The sequence below is a fragment of the Phoenix dactylifera genome, chromosome 1, assembly GCF_009389715.1.
Source record: "Phoenix dactylifera cultivar Barhee BC4 chromosome 1, palm_55x_up_171113_PBpolish2nd_filt_p, whole genome shotgun sequence".
Taxonomy (NCBI): domain Eukaryota; kingdom Viridiplantae; phylum Streptophyta; class Magnoliopsida; order Arecales; family Arecaceae; genus Phoenix; species Phoenix dactylifera.
The window spans coordinates 11,520,046-11,537,673 of record NC_052392.1 but is presented as its reverse complement, the minus strand read 5'-3'; the positions used below and the strand labels follow the sequence as shown (position 1 = coordinate 11,537,673).

Sequence of the window (17,628 nt, the reverse complement as noted above, 5' to 3'; positions counted from 1 at the left end):
TCCTTCTAAAAGGTGATTTCTATTATTGATCACGTAATCTTTGCCTTTCTAAATCCAATAAATCTCTCCTCTCCCAACCTCTCCTTTGTAGTCTGATATTAGTAAGCCTGCAAATAGGTCAGGTTGGATCACGTGTTTTGGAGGACCTGTGGGTTCGGGTCGATTCGTTCTATTTTTCGGATCAGGTCTAGATTTACTGAATTCAGACCCGACCCATTTGAAATTTAGGTAATTTTGAATTTTTAATCTTATGACCCAACCCGACTCGGATCTGTAAAATTATTTAGGCTTGTAGGGCGCGGGCTGTGCAAATACAAGTTCTGAAGCCATAAATGAGTTGACCCGAACCAGACCCAAATTTTGTTGGGTTAGATCTATGTTATACATGAACTTGACCTGACCCGAATGAGCCGTTGAGTTAAAAATTGTAGCGGTGGACCCGACCTGATCTTCTATCGGATCAGATTTGGGTCCAAAATTAAGACCCAAATAAGAAACTAGATTGAGTCGAGGTTACTCATGGCCCGACCTGACCCAAATAAATTATACATTTCTTAATTAAAAAAAAGTAGCAACCGGTTCAAATATTTTAACCGAACCGGGCACCGATCCGGTCCTGTGTGATCCGGCTCGCTTCCAATCCTTTGAGAAACAAGAGAGGGGGAGAGCGGGAGGACGATGGAGGAGGGGGACGAGTGGTTGGCCGCCGACAAGCTCCAACACCTTCTCGCATGCTTCCTCATCACTGTCCTCGTCGCCGTCATTGCCGTCCGGAGCCGCCACCCTTTCCTCCGCCGTCGGAGCACCGCCCTCGGCTCCCTCGCCGCTCTCTTCGCTGGCGCCGCAAAGGAGGCCGGGGATGAAATCGGCCTCTGGAGCTCCGCCGGGGCGTCCGTCAAGGACGCTGCAGCCGATCTCCTCGGCATCCTCCTGGCCTCCCTCTCTCTCTCCCTCTATAGGAGGCTTCTTTCCTGTTCTAGCCGTGATCTGGTTCGGGATCAGGGGATTTCGATGGTATAGAACCGATGAAACCCAAGAAGCCCTAGAAGATTTGCTTTCGTCGGTTCGGAGTTCGTCTTCTTTTTCTTGATTTTCTGGTAAACACCCTTTCTTTACGAAAAATATAACTTTCCCCTTATTTTCTTGTTTAAAATTCTTTTTTTTGAATAATTTTTTTGTTTAAATTTCATTGTTCTCTTCTTGCCATCTTGTTTGGAATACCTCCTTCTATATGTTGTCCTATTATTTGCCGATGAGAATGTGAAATAGATCTTCTTGATAATTTCTTATAAATCAAGATCTGGATTTTCTTTTGTTTTTTCTTGCCAATGAAGCCGCGATATAGAATAAAAATCACAAGGAATTGACTTGAAAATTGAGGGTGTTGGGGAGAAAAACGTGTAATTGACAACCCCCCATCCCGCAGTGTTGAAAGGTAAACGTAGACTCTTCAATATCATTGATTTTGCTCAAGCAATGAAGAAAGACTGCAAGAATATGATGGAAAGACTTAAAACCAGAAGAAAGAAGACAATAAAAAAAAGATCATTGATGTTGTTGGTGGTTACTATTTTGTCAAAGTTAATTGGCACGAGTTGTGGGAAAATGTCCTGTTTCTGTCCTATCTAGCGAAATAAATTCCAGTTAAGAGTTTATGATGTATGCCAAGGAAAGGATGAGATAGTCTCTTTCACACTAATCTTAAGTGCTTTATTTTTCGTATTAAAGAGGAAAAAAAAAGAGAAAAGTTTCTGCTCCTCCCAATTTGTGTCTCCAAAGTGTCTGCTTTGCCTAAAGCTAAGGAAAATAGATAAAGGAGGGGGGAGAGAGAAAAATGAGTGATGGGGGAGGTTAATAATTTTCAAAAGAAAAACGAGGTCATCTTTAGTCTGAACAATAAGGTTTTCATGACCGAATTTCTTTATGGATGAAGTCTGACTAACTCAAGTCTGTAGAGAAAACAGATAAAGTGGATACCCAGAAAATTGGAACTTCTCATATTTCTGATTTGTCTCCGAGGCTCTCACACTCCAGATGCCCTGTTGACACTTAAAGAGAGTGATAAAGACAAGTTGGAAAATGGAATCTGCTAGTGCTGAAAGACAAGTGTCAAAGTGAAAGAAAAACCTCTTTAGTCTTTGTAACAGGGATCTCAAGCTCCTTCTTGAAAGAAAATCCACCTAAAGCAATTTTATGGTGATGAAAAAAAGAGTGCGTGTGGAAATTGGATCTCTTTAGCACTTCTCTTTTGTTCACCGAACTAACAACATGGGTTTTCGAAACAAAAAGATGAAGGGCATGAAGAAAAAAGATTTGAAAAAGAAAGAGCAACAAGAGGACGAGAGAGAGAGAGAGAGAGAGAGAGAGAGAGAGAGGAGAGAATGAGTGGCATCATGTGTTTCATGTTAATCTGTTAATTTGCTGGGGTTATTCTTATTATCTCATGATACTATCCATGGACCAGAATGTGCAGCTTACATGTGGAGGAATAAGCAAGGTACAAACATCGAAGATGAGTAAAATAGACATCAAATTAGTGGTCAAAGAATGCTTTGTTGGTCTAGGCTTGGGATCTACTTGGGCATAGACAAACACAACTCTTGTGTTTAAAGTGAAGAATGGTTCAGGTTCAAGGTTGCAAAGTGTGGGGTGTGGTGCAGATTAATCTATCAATCTGTTTTAAAGAAGAGCATACAATATCTATTGGAGAAGTTTTCTTTAACTTTACAACATTTGTGATTAAAAATTCTCACTTACTGGGAGGCATTTAAAAATGAGTATGTAAATATGACATAAAAATTGATATATAATAAAAAAAATCATAATATGGACTTCTAGAATTAGGGATATGAAATTATATGAAAAAATCATTGTTGATTGAAATCTATGTGGCATCTCAAAATTTATGCACAACTTTTTATTAGTGGAATTTAATAACAAAAAAGACAGGGATCTCACATTGTCAGATAAAAGAAGCATAGACCTTTAATATAAGACTAGAAGATCTTCTCGTTCTCTCTTGTTCATGACTTGTTATCGAGGTTTTAAGCTTTTCCCTAAACATTGCGGGGTTTGTAGATTTGAATTGCTCACAGAATCAGATATGTCTGATGGTTTCATAATAACAAGTCTAAATATTTAGCGAGCACCATATGAAATGCAGAAATTTGAAGAAGATGATTTTCACACCTTATATTATAGATTATAACGAAGAGGTAAGAGAATATGTTGCAAAATAGGAAGCTAGGAAAAGGATGGGATCTTCCATTTGTTTTTATCTATATCATCCTCAGTTCTGGCAAATTTATAATAAAAAATGAAAAACATATGAACAGACCTCAGAAGGATAAGAGGAAGGTATCTGCTCTATCTGTCTGGTTGATTTTCATTTAAATTGAAGACAACATTGACTTCTTTCTTTTGCCAGAACATTTGTGTTAAAAGAAGATATGAAGCAAGGTCTATATTCAATGTTGGATGAAGAAAGGAGTTAGGGAAGAGAGGGTCCTCCCTGATCAAATTGATATATCTTGGCAGTTGAGATATCCATATTGAAGCGAGAAAGAGTATCCTTAAGATGCATGATGGGGTTATGAGAGAAAAGGGCAGATGTCTGAGTCAAACTGGGCCATGTTTCATTGGAAGTGGATACATCGGGAACATGAGAAAGAAATTCAAATAAGAGCGAACTGGGGAATAATTTGAAATTGAAGTGAAATTGATATAACCAGCCAGCTATGACAGAGAAGGAATTTTGTTTTTATTGGATGACTGTAACAAATAGAAAATTTGCTTGACAATAAAGGAGTTTTCCCCCTCTTTTTGGTTGTTGGATTTCCTTACATGTGGGCTCTTGCTATCACTTTCATGGAGAAGTTTTGCGTTTCATAGTTTGAAAACTAGAGTATGAAGAGTAAGTTTGCCACACAAAGATGACTGAAAGATTTAGAAAATTAAATATAAGTAAAAGATAGGAAGATGATTTGAGATCTCTAGACTGTACCTTGTAAGCTTCTTTCTGCTTGCAACATATTGTATTCTTTTGTATTCGCTTAGACAATGCTGCTATCAAGGTCCTCAAAATGTAGAGTTCCTATTTTCCCCTGCTTTCCTCTTACCTCTTTCAACCAAACTGTAGGTTGAATCTCCTCCAAATTGAGAACTACTTATTGTTGTTCATCACCCAATATTAACTTGCTTCACGGATTTTTGACCTTAAAAGAGTTTGAAGATAGCCAAGGCTTATCTAAAAAGTTAAGGGTAAAGCTACAGTACAACCAACTGAACTAACAATGGAAAGTGTTTAAGGATCTCGTACCACAAGCCAAAGAAAATATAGAACTTCGTCTTTGTGGGGCTTCTTAACTAAATTGTATAGTTTAAACTGCATTCCTTGATGTACTAGTGGCACACTGGTTTAGCATTGAGATGATTTATATCATATCGTGCCATGTTGTTCAGTGCCAATGCTTTTATGCATTGTTGGCAGAGCAGCATGCCATGTATTAGCATACTGTTGGCATTGTGCCAATGCAGAATTTTTTGTAAGGCGTTGATACGGTACATATCATGTCATGCTGTGGCAAAGTCCAATAGCGAAATAAAAAAAAAAAGTTTTACTAATAAGTTCTTTCGACTTCCCATCACCATTCTCGAGTTCTTCTCCTTGTAAGAGGCAAGGAAATGCTCCAAAATGACAAGGGTGAGGTGGACTTATTTGTGCTTAAGATTATTCTTTAAACAAGGACACTTAACTTCACTGTATTTCTTTATGAAATCTTATGTAAAGATACTTCTCTTCGAAGACAAAAATAGATTAGGGAAACCATCCACCGTAGGTTAAATGACCACCACATCATTAATCTTTTGAAAATTATCACACTATGCTCATCTCAAAACCCCAATGAATGCCAAGATTTGTTTTTACGTGGTGCTCATCCATTCACATGGGTAATCATGCAATAAAAGTTATGTGGGAACATGTAGCATTTAGTAAACATTCCATGTTGGATATGAAATATACAAGATATTGTGATAATATGTCGGAGAGCGAAAATTATTAATATGAAATACACAGGCAGAGCTTCTCCAGTCTTCCCATCCATGCTGCTTGAACTTCACACTATAAAAAGAAAAATGTGCACCTCTCTCTCTCTCTCAAACACCATATTACTAATTGTGCGGGTCACTAAAGGTGTCTGGGTAGTGTTACATTACTTGTAGATAGCATTTTTATCGATATCATTAGACAGCATGATTGCACGTGGATTGTGGAGCTGTAGTCAATAATTATAGCTGAGAAGGTGCACTTCGGAGCATTTATGCTATAAGTAGAATAACTCATTGATGCATGTACTCTTAATCATACCTGCAAGAGAGATCCTTTGTATATTGGCTCTGTAATTCTGTTATTATAGTATTCGCTACCGAAGTTTTAGGACTTCATACTCTTCAAAAATTAACTGCATTTAAAATATTTGCTGTTATGTGTGGCCCATTTATTTGTTGACCGATTTCCAGTGTGTATGATTAACTGGCCCTCTGCTGAACCACAGGATCACTAATGGCCCAATTATTATCACCATCAGGTGTTTAGGATCCTGTTCATCTTTGCCTACAAGCAAAAAATATTTGAGACAGTATATGTAACTTATTTCAAGAAAAGCAAGCTATGCTTTAACTTTTTAAGACCGTATGAATTCGATGTTTCTGTTTTTTCAAGAATGTACGGAAGCTGTTGATGTCAGATGCCTTTCATCATCTTATGCAAAATACAGCTCGCAATTGATTTATTCTGAATGCAGTGCTTGTATTCCATCTTCCCTAGCAAATGCATCCTTGATACTGCAAATATATCCTTAGACTTAGTTCAAGCCAATTCATGAGACCTGAAGTTGAACCATCACCTCTATGCTACTGAGTTCAACCTGTGTCTTTTGTCTTTCATATTTGACTAATTGCGGACGTGCTTCATGATATTCATTGGCTGAAGTGTGTGACAATAATTTATGATTCACATCTTGTTGATGTTGATCTTATATGTGCATGTGCGCATTTTGTCCCTCACTAGAGAACTGAAGATGACTGTAAAATTCATTAGGCTGCTGAACTGGAAATTGAAGCATAGCCTGTATTAGATGAGCCAATGTCAAAGATCAGCGTGCTTAACACCTGTGCAGGTTGAAAATAAGGCTTGTTGCATTGACTAGGTGAGTTCAGAAGGTTAACCCATAACGTCAGCTGCTGCTTGGCACTTTTGTATATGTTTCTCTCCCTGCTGTTTTTAGAACTACTGAAGTTGTTTTGCTTATATAGGTTCAGGATGGGATGGAGCAGTTGATGGATTATGATGGTGACATGGCCGAAATGTACCTTGCTCGGAAGAAAAGGCAAGTGGCAGCATTATTCTGTGGTGACCAGTCTGTCCAAGGATTCAGTTCTATTGAGGCTGGAGTATCAGTTTCTGCCCCAGTTTCACCTGTTTCTTCACCGCCTGAACATCAAATGCTTGAGAAGACCTTGAGCCTCCCTAGAAGTAGACAAGGTAGTATGAAAAGTTCATACAGCAACACACAGTACGTATAGGAGTTGGAGTTGTTGTTGGAACTTTGTGCTCATTGATAACACTCTTAACATACTGACTAAAGTAATCGATGAATTTTAGTTTGTTTTATTTTTTTGATAACTTTCTTTGGCAATAAATTTAAATATCTAAAGGTTGGTGGTCTGATTATCCTTTTCAGCTGAGGGAGTAAAATTGATGACACAAGATTCTCTTAACATTTATCCCTTCTACTGAGTTTATGATTAATGCTTTACCATGCTCATGATGACTTATAACATGTGCGTATTTTAATAACTTTCTTTTGATAATTAGACAATGTTGTAAATGGCGTATTATTTACATTTTAGCTAATTGCTAATGGTAGTGCTTTATTTTGTTGTTGAAGACATGGAGCTGATAAATGACATCTAGTGATATCTCTTCTATTACACAAGCATATGCACTGGCCATTGATGATGATTATAAGTAAATCCTGTTGAGATAATATTATATGCCTCAATCATGTAAAGAAGCAGGAAAGATCCACTAACTCAATAATGTATTCTTGTGAAATGTTTGATATAGTCGACATAGGCATGGCTCTTAAATGACAGTGGGGATGAGAATTGTAGGTGCAGCTAATTCTCGAAGCACAGTTATACACGGTTCTATGTACGCACTCGAGCATGTTGGCTATGGGAACTTGCTAAAACCAAATTGTCAATTAGAAGTTAGAGAAAAAAGATAAAAACCATCAAAAATTACGTTACTGATTAAAAAAAAATTCAATTGTCCTCAATCTGAGCACAAAAATGAGCTTTATTGTTGTGATTAGCATGAGAAATACTTCCATTGGCTTGAAGAAGCACTTTGTAGTTCTATGAAGGACAGAAGTTCAGTTCTTTCACCAGCATACATGATTACTACCCTAGACTTGTAACCTGACCACTACAGGCCCAGACACAGTTATGCCACCAGTTGTGCACCAGTTCGAGATTCATGCCACCAGTTGTGCCATAATTTGTCTCAGTCCAGAAATTTTCATGCTTCAAACGTAGTGTGTTCCTGGAATCAAAAAAAAATCTCCATCTCACATCGACCCAGATTATCTAAATACAATTTCTTATATGCTTTTCTTAATTTTTGTAAAAGATCTCCAGTGAACCTATCCTCCCTTCCCCTCCTATATATATGTCCCAATATTCAGCATGTTCTCCACAAGCCAATTAAACATAGTCTCCTTCCATCATACATACTTGACCATCAGAGAGATGGCTTCTTCCACCACCATGGCTTCTTTGACACTAGCCCTTGTGCTCCTTTTCCTAGGGAGCTCCTCAGCCCAGCTCTCTGCCAACAGTGAAGACGGTCATCCAATCCGCTATCTCAAGCGAGAAGCGGATGGGTGCCTCAATCCTTCACCTCTTCTTCCATGACTGCTTTGTCAATGTACTTGGATGATCTCTATCTCAATTTAGCTTTTAATTAAGATGCACTCATTGCATTCACAAATAACAACCGTGCATGCTTGTTATAGGGGTGCAATGGGTCATTTGTGAGGATCCGTGCGGGCGTGTGTTTAGTTCTGCATTGGTTATTCGCTGGGTAGATCTTGGATACTTATACAGGATTGAGAAACCCAAATAATATCTTCTGGCTAGCCATTTTAGGTGAGGTCCTGAATTGCTACAAATGATATCAGAGCGGACCTGACTCATAACCTATGTGGAATAGGGGACACTGTAACACGGATCCATTGGGGCTGATCACAGACCGATCGTGGTATTTGTGATTAGATTTGAATGGATTTGAACTCTTAGCCCACATCGATTATTCATTGGGTAGATTTTGGATACTTATACGGGATCAAGAAACTCAAATACTACTTTCTGGCTAGCTATTTTGGGTGAGATCCTGGATTGTTACATCATTGCTCCTAGATGACACCTCAAGCTTCACCGGTGAGAAGACCACAAACCCAAACCGGAACTCCACCAGGAGCTTCGATGTCATCGACAAGATAAAGGCCGCGATGGAGAAGGCATGCCCAGGGCTTGTGTCGTGTGCCGCCATCTTGGCGATCGCTGCAAGGGACTCTGTGGTCCTTGTGAGTAAGCTTGGATGCCTTCAGCGCAACGTTGCCATGCTCTGCTACCTGGAATGGTTGATTCTAGTTTATATTTCTATTGTATAAGATGGATGGTGTGCAGCTTGGTGGGCCTAATTGCAATGTGAAGCTGGGGAGAAGGGACACAAGGACAGCAAGCCTCTCTGGGGCCAACAGCCTCAAGCCTCAGCAATCTCATCTTTAAGTTCTCGGCTCAGGGTCCCTCGGCATGGCCCTGAGCCAAGTCCACATAGATACACAGCTGCAGCCACGTATTTGTGCACCAGTTGTGCCATAATTTGTCCGAGTCCAGAAATTTTCATGCTGCAAACGTAGAGTGCTCCTGGAATCAAAAGCAAATCTCCATCTCACATCGACCCAAATTATCTTAATACAATTTCTTATATGCTTTACTTAATTTTTGTAAAAGATCTCCAGTGAAAGTTACTTGCTAAAGTGACACAGGTGACCGCTATATATGCTTTTCAAGATCTAGATCTGGGAGTGTCGTACAAACTTAAAGCCCTAGTTATATTGCTTCCCCAGAGAGCATTTGCCCTTGTTGTTAATCAGTAAGCATATCAAATTTCCTTTCGTATTCACAAATTGAGTTTTCCACAGCTCATTCCTGTGGATATTTGAGACAACATCAAACATTATGTCCAAGCATTATGAGACACCATATAGAATTTTAGAGAACATATGATACCGCAACACACTTGCCTTATATTATCTTTAAATTCGTAAGTGCCACATAAATATCAGACTGCACCTATATTGCTTCACCAAAAACACAATTACCCATGTTGTTAACGAATAAGTACACCCAATTTCTTTTGTATTCACAAAATTGAGTTTCTAAAGCTCAATCCTGTGGATATGTGAGACAACGTCAAACATTATGTTCGAGCATTATTTGAAACCATACAAAATTTTAGAAACCAACAATATATTCATGTAAATCCTGCTCAATTCATATGATATTAAAACACCAATTGCCCGATATATATTATCTTTAAAATTCATGAATGCCACATAACATCAATCTGCAACTTCACGTACTGATGATAACTACTATTAGTTTCCAAGCGTCCTCTTCATGTAGTTTCTTCCTGTGAGCCAAGCATCTTTGGATAAAGGCCTTACTACTTAACATTGTTGATGTCATGAATCAATGATATCGACCTCTTCCATAGAAGATATAACCATGCATGCTTATGCTTTAGCCATAAACAAAGGATGGTTTTCTTTCTTAGTTGAACCCAAAAACTACAAAGGTGGTAAGGTTGTTTGTCTTCATGCAAGACTAAGTTGTCATACCTATCTTTCCCATATGTGATTATCAGAATATGAGCAAGCAAATATGGGGGATATCACAGTTTTTTCTTTCTTTCTTTCTTTCTTTCTTTTTATAATCTGCGGGTATGACTGTTCCATTGCTATAAATCTCTTACATCTATGTCGGAATTCTTCAGCGTATGGTCTCGATATCTCCAAGCTTAAAGTTAGTGCCAGATTACCATTTAACCTGTTGGGGCTTCATGATGCACCTATATGTTCTTTATAAAAAGAAGTACCTGCTCAATTATGAGTACAACCTACTCGCTAAGTAGCTATTAGCAATGAGTAGGTGTACTTAAACAATATTTAGATCTGAGATTGCTGATTTGCACAACGCTCATCCATTGACTAAATATTTATAACCAAATGACTTTAAACTACGAAGAGATAACCTCCAGCCTGATAATCAGAATGGACAGCATCTAACCTTGATTTTTTTTCCTCAGTTTTTTTTTTTTTTTTGAGAATAAAGGAGACTAATGGGCGGTGAGCTGCATTAGTCACCGGAACTTTTATTAGAAGAAGAAAAAAAATTTATATCCATCCAGGATGACTGAATAGACCCAATTGAACTATAGAACTCTTGTCAAGAAAACTTGAAACAGTCAGCGTGCTAAAGAGCAGGAGAAAAAGAATAGGACCCTCAGGGAAACCTAACAAAGTGGCTCGTACATCATAGAAGATCCTGAGATCATCCCAACGCTTGTGATTCCATCATAGTCTCCTTCTATGAGAACCGCCCCCATGGAAGAACAGAGTAGCAGGGCTTCATCTCATTAAAAGAATCACACACAGCCAAAATACCAGTAGCAGCAGAAAGAAGGCATCATCTATACTCATCTGAAGAGGAAACAACTGATCCTCCAAGCTTCATAATACGATCCCACAGCTTGGCAAAACCGTGAAACAAGTTGAGAAAAAATGCAGGGCAAACTTGAGAAACAAGTCCATGGGGCAATTACCAGGCTATGGAATTTGCAATGCACTTTTTTTGTAGACTCCAGAAAGGATGTTCAGGTTCAGTACATACTCTGAAAAGTCAATCTGATTGTTAGTGTACAGTCTACTTATCAGAATACATGCTAAGAATTAAGATCTAAGATCCAATTATCAATATTGTTTACTAAAGGGCAAGAGTAAATCTGTTTTTGCTTGATCTAACTAGGTAATATGATGCCGGCATACATCTTTATAGCTATTATAGTCTATTTAATCCAGCTTTAGCACAGGATTTTTAAGAAGTATCTGCGTCGAGCGACATTATTTCTTCGTTTGAAGATACTTCGAGCTTACTTATCTCTTTAAAAATAACAAAATTATGCCATATGGCATGCAGATTAGGGATGCATAACTTAAATTTCATCTCTAATCTACTGATTTGAGAGGAAGGAGGATCTTTTTCCCAACCCAAGGCTTGGCTAGACTAGGCTCAGCTGCACTCCTGATTAAAATCTCATCTCTTAAACCATATGTCTCATTGTTGTCAACTTCAGAGCCTTGGTGCACTCGCGCATGCATGCATAAATGATATCTCATCTCTCAATAGTGAAGATATCCACCACCTTAAAGAAGTCACCTACCAGCCTGCTGTGTCCTGCCTTACACATTTGACCAACACTTATCTTGCCTACCACCAAATGGGAATGTAATCATTCCACCTAATGCTCCATCACAAATTACTGTCATCTTTGATGACCTCTTTTGGTGCAGGGTTCTCAAAAATATAACTAGCTGCAGCTCAATCAACTACCAATATTGTGGACAGGCAATGGTGGTTGCTGCACTCATCTAGTTCAACCATATGCCGTCAATCTTTTGCTCCTCTTCCAATCAACAAAAAATCCAATTCCGGAAGCTTGCATTAGTATCTGTCCCCACAACGACTAATATGACGATGTTCATTTACAATTTCATATAAATTAGTTCCTAGTATAGTGGTACATGAATCCCGTATATATTGTCATGAAAATAATCTTGGTATGCTTCAACAATTGCTGTTAAAATGCTGTGCTACCTCACTAAATCTTTACACCCTGATAAGAGGCAAGAGAAACTCAACACTGCATGAGGATCTCCGAACAAATTAATTTCTTCGATTTATTTCGTTTGTCAGATTAAGTTGTTCGACCAAAGCATCAAGTTTCCATCTCTCTGCTGCCACATTGATTTTTAGTGGCATCGTTAACGACCTCATCCATGTCACAAATCAAATATTTGCTCAATTCTTCAATTGGTAGTCACTTTTAATCTTCATTTTTCTGGTCTATTTTGTCCAATAAAATTAAGTTTAGGACGCAGCGAGGAGGAACAAGTTTATTTCCTCTCATATGTTGGGATATCTAGCTCATATCATGATATTCCTCTTAGTTTTCCCATCTATATGATCCTAAAAAATTATATCATACACCACATGCACCATGTGGTGGTGCAGCACACCAATCACAGTCAATCTCATTCATCAAGCAATTATCTCGGTGCCCCTATGGAACGAGCAACTGTGATTGGTGTAGTGCATGGGATATAACTTCTCGTATCATCACTTCTTTTTTTTTTTCTAGGATGGACAAGTCATACCTGACGAGTACAAATGTATCCAATAAAATCAGAAAACAGAATATTTCGGAGTGTCCGGAATAACTTTCTATCTCCAATCCACAAGGTGCTACTAAGGCTGCAAATGGGTCGGGTTGACCCGTGATCCGATCCGAATTTTAGGACCCGTGGGTCCCGATCGGATTCTAAAATTGGATCCGAATCATTTTCTGGGTCGGATCTGGGTTTATCGAACGGACCCGATCCGATCCGAATGGATCCGAAGAGAAAGAGAGAGAAAAAAAAAGAAGAAAAAATGAGAGAACACTCGGCCCGTCAGGATTCTCTCTCGATCTATTACACTGTTGATGCCTCTGGTGTCTCGGTAGCTGGCTTTTTTTTTTCCTTCTGTTTTTGGGCTTTTGTTTCTTTTAACGTTTGAAGGGAGAAAGCGAGGGAACACTGAACTGAATATGGGTCATGCGCCAGTTTTCTGCAATGGAGTTGGATTTTGGAAGACGGTATGGGATTTTTTTTTTATCCTCGTGAGAGGGGAGCTGGGACACACCAAGTTCCGTCCAATCAATCATATAGATAAAAAATAATGTGGTATGACATTTGGCTTGTAGACCGACTTAGTTAGTCATAGTCACCTATTCTGACTCAAGGTCACCCATGACTTAGCAAGTCTTTCGAGTCATGGGTCACCCAGCACCTCATAATTATGATACGATCAAATTAGATTTGCTCAAATTTTTTTTCCAAAAGCACAAAAAATTGGATCCGATTCGGATCCGAACCCGACCCAACTCGGATCCGACCCAATCCGATCCGATCCGATCTTCAACAGGGTCGGATCTGGATCCAAAATTAGAATCCGAACAAAAAATCGGATCGGGTCGGGGTCACTCAGGATCCGATCCGATCCGACTCATTTACACCCCTAGGTGCTACCTGCATGACTGGCCACATAAGCGGCCACCCAATTCGTAGCCATGTTGGCTTCACAAAATACATATTTGGCCTGAAAGATCCCTTCATCCTTCGTCATTGATCAGATGTCTTAAAGCAATGGATGGTTGCCGCCGGCACCCCCTCGAATTCCTATGATTCAACTGATGATCGGGGCAGTACTTTGTGCACCATGTGGCAGTACACGTTCCCAAACACAATTCCAATAGTGATGCATCGAGATGCATGCATCATAAATAAAGCCTACAGGAATAATCGGTTGTGATTAATGGTATGCACGCAGCGGTGCAGGAATAATTTATCCTTGCAGCCCCGCACCCAATCTTAGCCTCGGTTGCTTGGATTTCTTCCCTTTCCTTGTTTTGGTTTTTCCCCTTTTTGCGGGTCGGATGAGGTGGGAGTCCTTGGGAGGATCTGGACCCTTCGTTCGCGGGTGTTAGGAGCAGTTGATTTGGTTTGTTTTGGGAGTACGAAGGTGGGGGGAAGGCCGTCGTCCCACGTGCGCGAAGAAAGAATGCGCCTTTATTTGCTAGGCGACACGCTTGACTCGTGAGAAATGGGATTTGCAAAATCTCTTTGGAAAATACTTGTGCCGCTCAAAGTCAAGCGCTAACCATAGGCCTGCCTCAAAGACAAGTCAAACTCCAGAGACAAGAAATAGCGTAACAACTTGGGAAGTTGTGTATTGGCTGAGGAGACACCTGATCATCACGTCTTCCTTTGATGCCCCACTTCTACGATCCTTCTCCAAGAATCAACAGCCATTTTTTTTTGATGAAAATTGGAAAAAGTGACCATAAATCTTCGTCAACCGAATCCATCATTCAAATTTTTTTTTGAGCTTGTTCAAGCATTGGTCTAGACAAAAAATTAAAAAGATCTCCTTAACCCTGACGGATAACTACGCTCATGTTAACTAAGGAGAAAGGCTGGCTGATGTTCTGCTATCAAATGAACAGGGGGGAAGTTGCACAACCCCTGTCGAACTCCCTTGCTATGTCTCTGAGATGGCAAAATGTCTTGCAGACTTCAAAACGATGTGGAGAGCCAATGCTTCAGCAGTCTGGCACTAGTGATGAATGTCCCACCATCAATTGCCCAGAGCCAACACTACGTTGACGCCAAAATGTTGGAATTTCTCACGAGCTAAATTGTCGCCTGAATGAATGCTTAAGGATCCCATAATTAAGTTCTAATCATATTTTATTTTGAGCTCTATTGTTTTAGTTATGCGGTGTCGCGAGTATTGGTGCCAGACTGATTTGGTTAATGAACTCTGCAATAGATGTACCCATTAGCATTACTAACCGAACTATATATATCGAAAAATTTTAGGGCATCAAGATTTTTGCATTCCTGGGAGGCACCTAGCCAGGCACCTACCCCATTAAAAGGATAGATATCAAGGAGGAGAAAGAGAGGAAATCTATCCCATCTTTGTGCTTTTTTTTTCCGAAGATATTATTGCAGTGATCATCAATGGCTGCTCGGGGCCATCAAGGTACACCTCAATTTTTTTATTTGGGTTTATGTTTTTTTTTTTTTGTGTGTGTTCTAATCTCTTGCATGTAGCCCATAAGACATGGAAATGAAAAAGAAGGTTGTGTTGTCTCCACTTTATTTTGCTGCAGCTCACATTTACAGCACTGTTGATCCCTTTTGTTCTTTCGCTATTGCTCTCATTAAGTTGTAGCGACCCGTTCTCTCTTTCTCTATAACCTGTAGCCTCTGGGAGCTGTCTTCATGGCGTTTCTTGTACACTACTTCATGTAAATATATCTCGCTCGTCTAATAAAAGCCGGGTGACATATTGCCTCTCATTCCATCCAACAAAAACAAAAAAGAAATTGTGAGAATAAGGGTTTCAGGAACTGGATTGGCTATTCTGACTGGAACACAGAGTAGTGATTCAGCACATGACATGCATTCCTTTTCTTTTCTGTACCAGCAGCAGCAGTAGAATTTGCCATCATTCGAATGCCTTCTCAAGAATGCCCATATGGACAAGTCTTGAGTTGATGGTGGAGTTTGAGTTGGGAGGACATCGAACTTCTGAGTTCTAGTCATATAAACATGTTAGGCTATGCACTAGAATATAGAGAGAGAAATAATAACATATAGTATGTGTCACCTCTCTCTCACCCTCCTTCCTCTTTTCATGTAGCATGTCCACCATACTTCCATATAGAGAGAAAGAAATAAATTGATGGGATTTGATGCATTCATTAACTTCTCTTTTGTAAACAATCTTAGACATAACATCATGGCAAATACTCTACATATTAATCTCATTATCCATTATCTTATATCAAGATCTCATCGGCCTGCTCAACAAAATGGAATTTGACAGTCCTAGTCTACTATTTATATTTCTTAGCTAGCTCTTACTTGCCAATATGTGATAATAAAGAATTTAACATATTGGCCATCGAGAAAGAGATATTTTAGAAGTTTGTTGGAAGAAAAATATGACAAAAATAGATGGCGACAAAAATAATAAATTAAACAAGACAAGTCTTTAGTGATTATTGAAACAATCTTTAGTATAAAAAATATTTTTATTAAGTGCACTGAAAAGTATCTTAGCAATTCCCATCAGACACACTGATTTTTTTGCAGCCATGGTAGAAATTTTCATGTGCACAAAATGGGTGCCTTGGAGCACCACTCCTTCAGTCTATTTAGATGATTGTTAAATAGAAAGCAAGCACAGATTGGTGTAATTTTGAACATTAGGTGCAGCCATATTCTTAAAATTTGCAATATCTTCTTATCTCCGACAAACTTCTATTTGTTCGCAACATTCGATAAGATCCGGTTCAATAAGCAAGGAGGAGGGCAAGGATTCTCTTGCATGTTCCAGTATCATAGGAACCCATGGGGCTATTGTATGGGATGTTGGATTTCACAGAGTGCAAGACTGATTGCCAAAATATAAAATTACAATTCCTGATTAGTTGGAGATTGATATAGGATTCGAGATCTAGATTTGGTTGGCAATCAGGATTTAATATCTATATTATTTTGCCTAAGATGCAGAAAGTGTATCCAAAGCATGTGAGGAGTTTCTCGAGGCGAATACAAGATTTCATGAAAAAAAAAAAAATCACATGCCTGGGTAGATGAGCTCATGAAATTAAACAAGCCTCGTGCTATACCACGTGATCTAGAAAAGTAAGAATACTCAAGCTTAGGACAAGTTTCATCAAAAAATGTAATGAAAGCTAAACAAAATGGGAGCATCAATTAATAAAAATAATAGAATTGATGGCAATAGTTTTGAACAACAAACTGGACCACAACAATCTGGCGATGCAAAGATCACACTTTTGTTTTCTTTTTTTAATCTTACAAGAGGACAAGCCAATAAAAACTGAATCGATATAAAAACTGAACCGAGCAGAAACGGCCAGTTCTGTCCGAACCAAGCTGACTGATCTCCGACCGGATCAGTTCGACAGTAGAAAATGATTTCTATTCTTAGGAGGCTGGAAGTTGATTGTCCCTGGCTAGAATCGGTCGGCATCGGCTGGAACTGGCTAGAATCGAAATGGTTCCGTTCGGTTTAACTTTGTTTGAACTAGTATCAATCAATACTGGATGCCGATATGGGTCTCAGCATCGGTTCGGGCAAGCTTGGGTCAAGCTGAAATATTCCAATCCAAATGACTTGAATGATGCGCACTAATTAAAAGTTAACTCTGGGCTAAATTATATCCTGTTGAGTGTTAAAGCTGCAAACTGGATGCTTTTCTGGCATCCACTTATCTGCATACATTGCGCCCACGTAGGATAAATGGACTCGAGCATCGAACGGAGTCAACGTTACCGGCAGCAGTATATTGGAGGCGCATTGATAAAAAAAGTAACAAAGCTTACCTTGTCGGGTGAAACATGGAGCAAGGTACAATTTTTTAAAATATCTAGAGATATGTCCGTTGCTTTGGGATTCTATTTGACCCGGAAGATAATTTATCTTTTTTGAAAAACGCAGAGTTGATTTGACGAGAGCAACATGTCCCACGTAACGAGCCAATTGACCCTTGACACCTCAGCTCACCCAGGAATGTTTTTTTTTTTTCCTTCCAATAAACGTTCCGTAACCACCACCAAGCATTTGGAGCAGCGGGAT

At 39.1% G+C, this 17,628-nt stretch overlaps 2 protein-coding genes across 4 annotated transcripts; both read left to right on the top strand.

Annotated features, from left to right (window-relative positions):
- Nucleotides 1-626: 626 nt before the first annotated feature.
- Nucleotides 627-6,742, top strand: LOC103707449. 3 transcript variants are annotated; one of them, XM_008791942.4, is made up of 3 exons: nt 627-1,097; nt 6,101-6,209; nt 6,316-6,742. In XM_008791942.4, exon 1 carries the CDS (start codon nt 679-681, stop codon nt 1,018-1,020), a length of 342 nt encoding a protein of 113 aa, XP_008790164.1. In that variant the 5' UTR covers nt 627-678; the 3' UTR covers nt 1,021-1,097; nt 6,101-6,209; nt 6,316-6,742. The 3 variants fall into 3 exon arrangements, with proteins under 3 accessions (XP_008790164.1, XP_017698377.1, XP_017698378.1); XM_017842888.3 differs by having other exon boundaries at nt 6,071-6,209; XM_017842889.3 differs by lacking the exon at nt 6,101-6,209.
- Nucleotides 6,743-7,824: 1,082 nt separating this feature from the next.
- Nucleotides 7,825-8,856, top strand: LOC108511327 (peroxidase 52-like). The gene is made up of 4 exons (XM_039133148.1): nt 7,825-7,993; nt 8,082-8,092; nt 8,456-8,651; nt 8,755-8,856. The coding sequence occupies exons 1-4, from the start codon at nt 7,946-7,948 to the stop codon at nt 8,854-8,856; spliced, it is 357 nt and encodes a 118-aa protein (XP_038989076.1). The 5' UTR covers nt 7,825-7,945.
- Nucleotides 8,857-17,628: the final 8,772 nt, after the last annotated feature.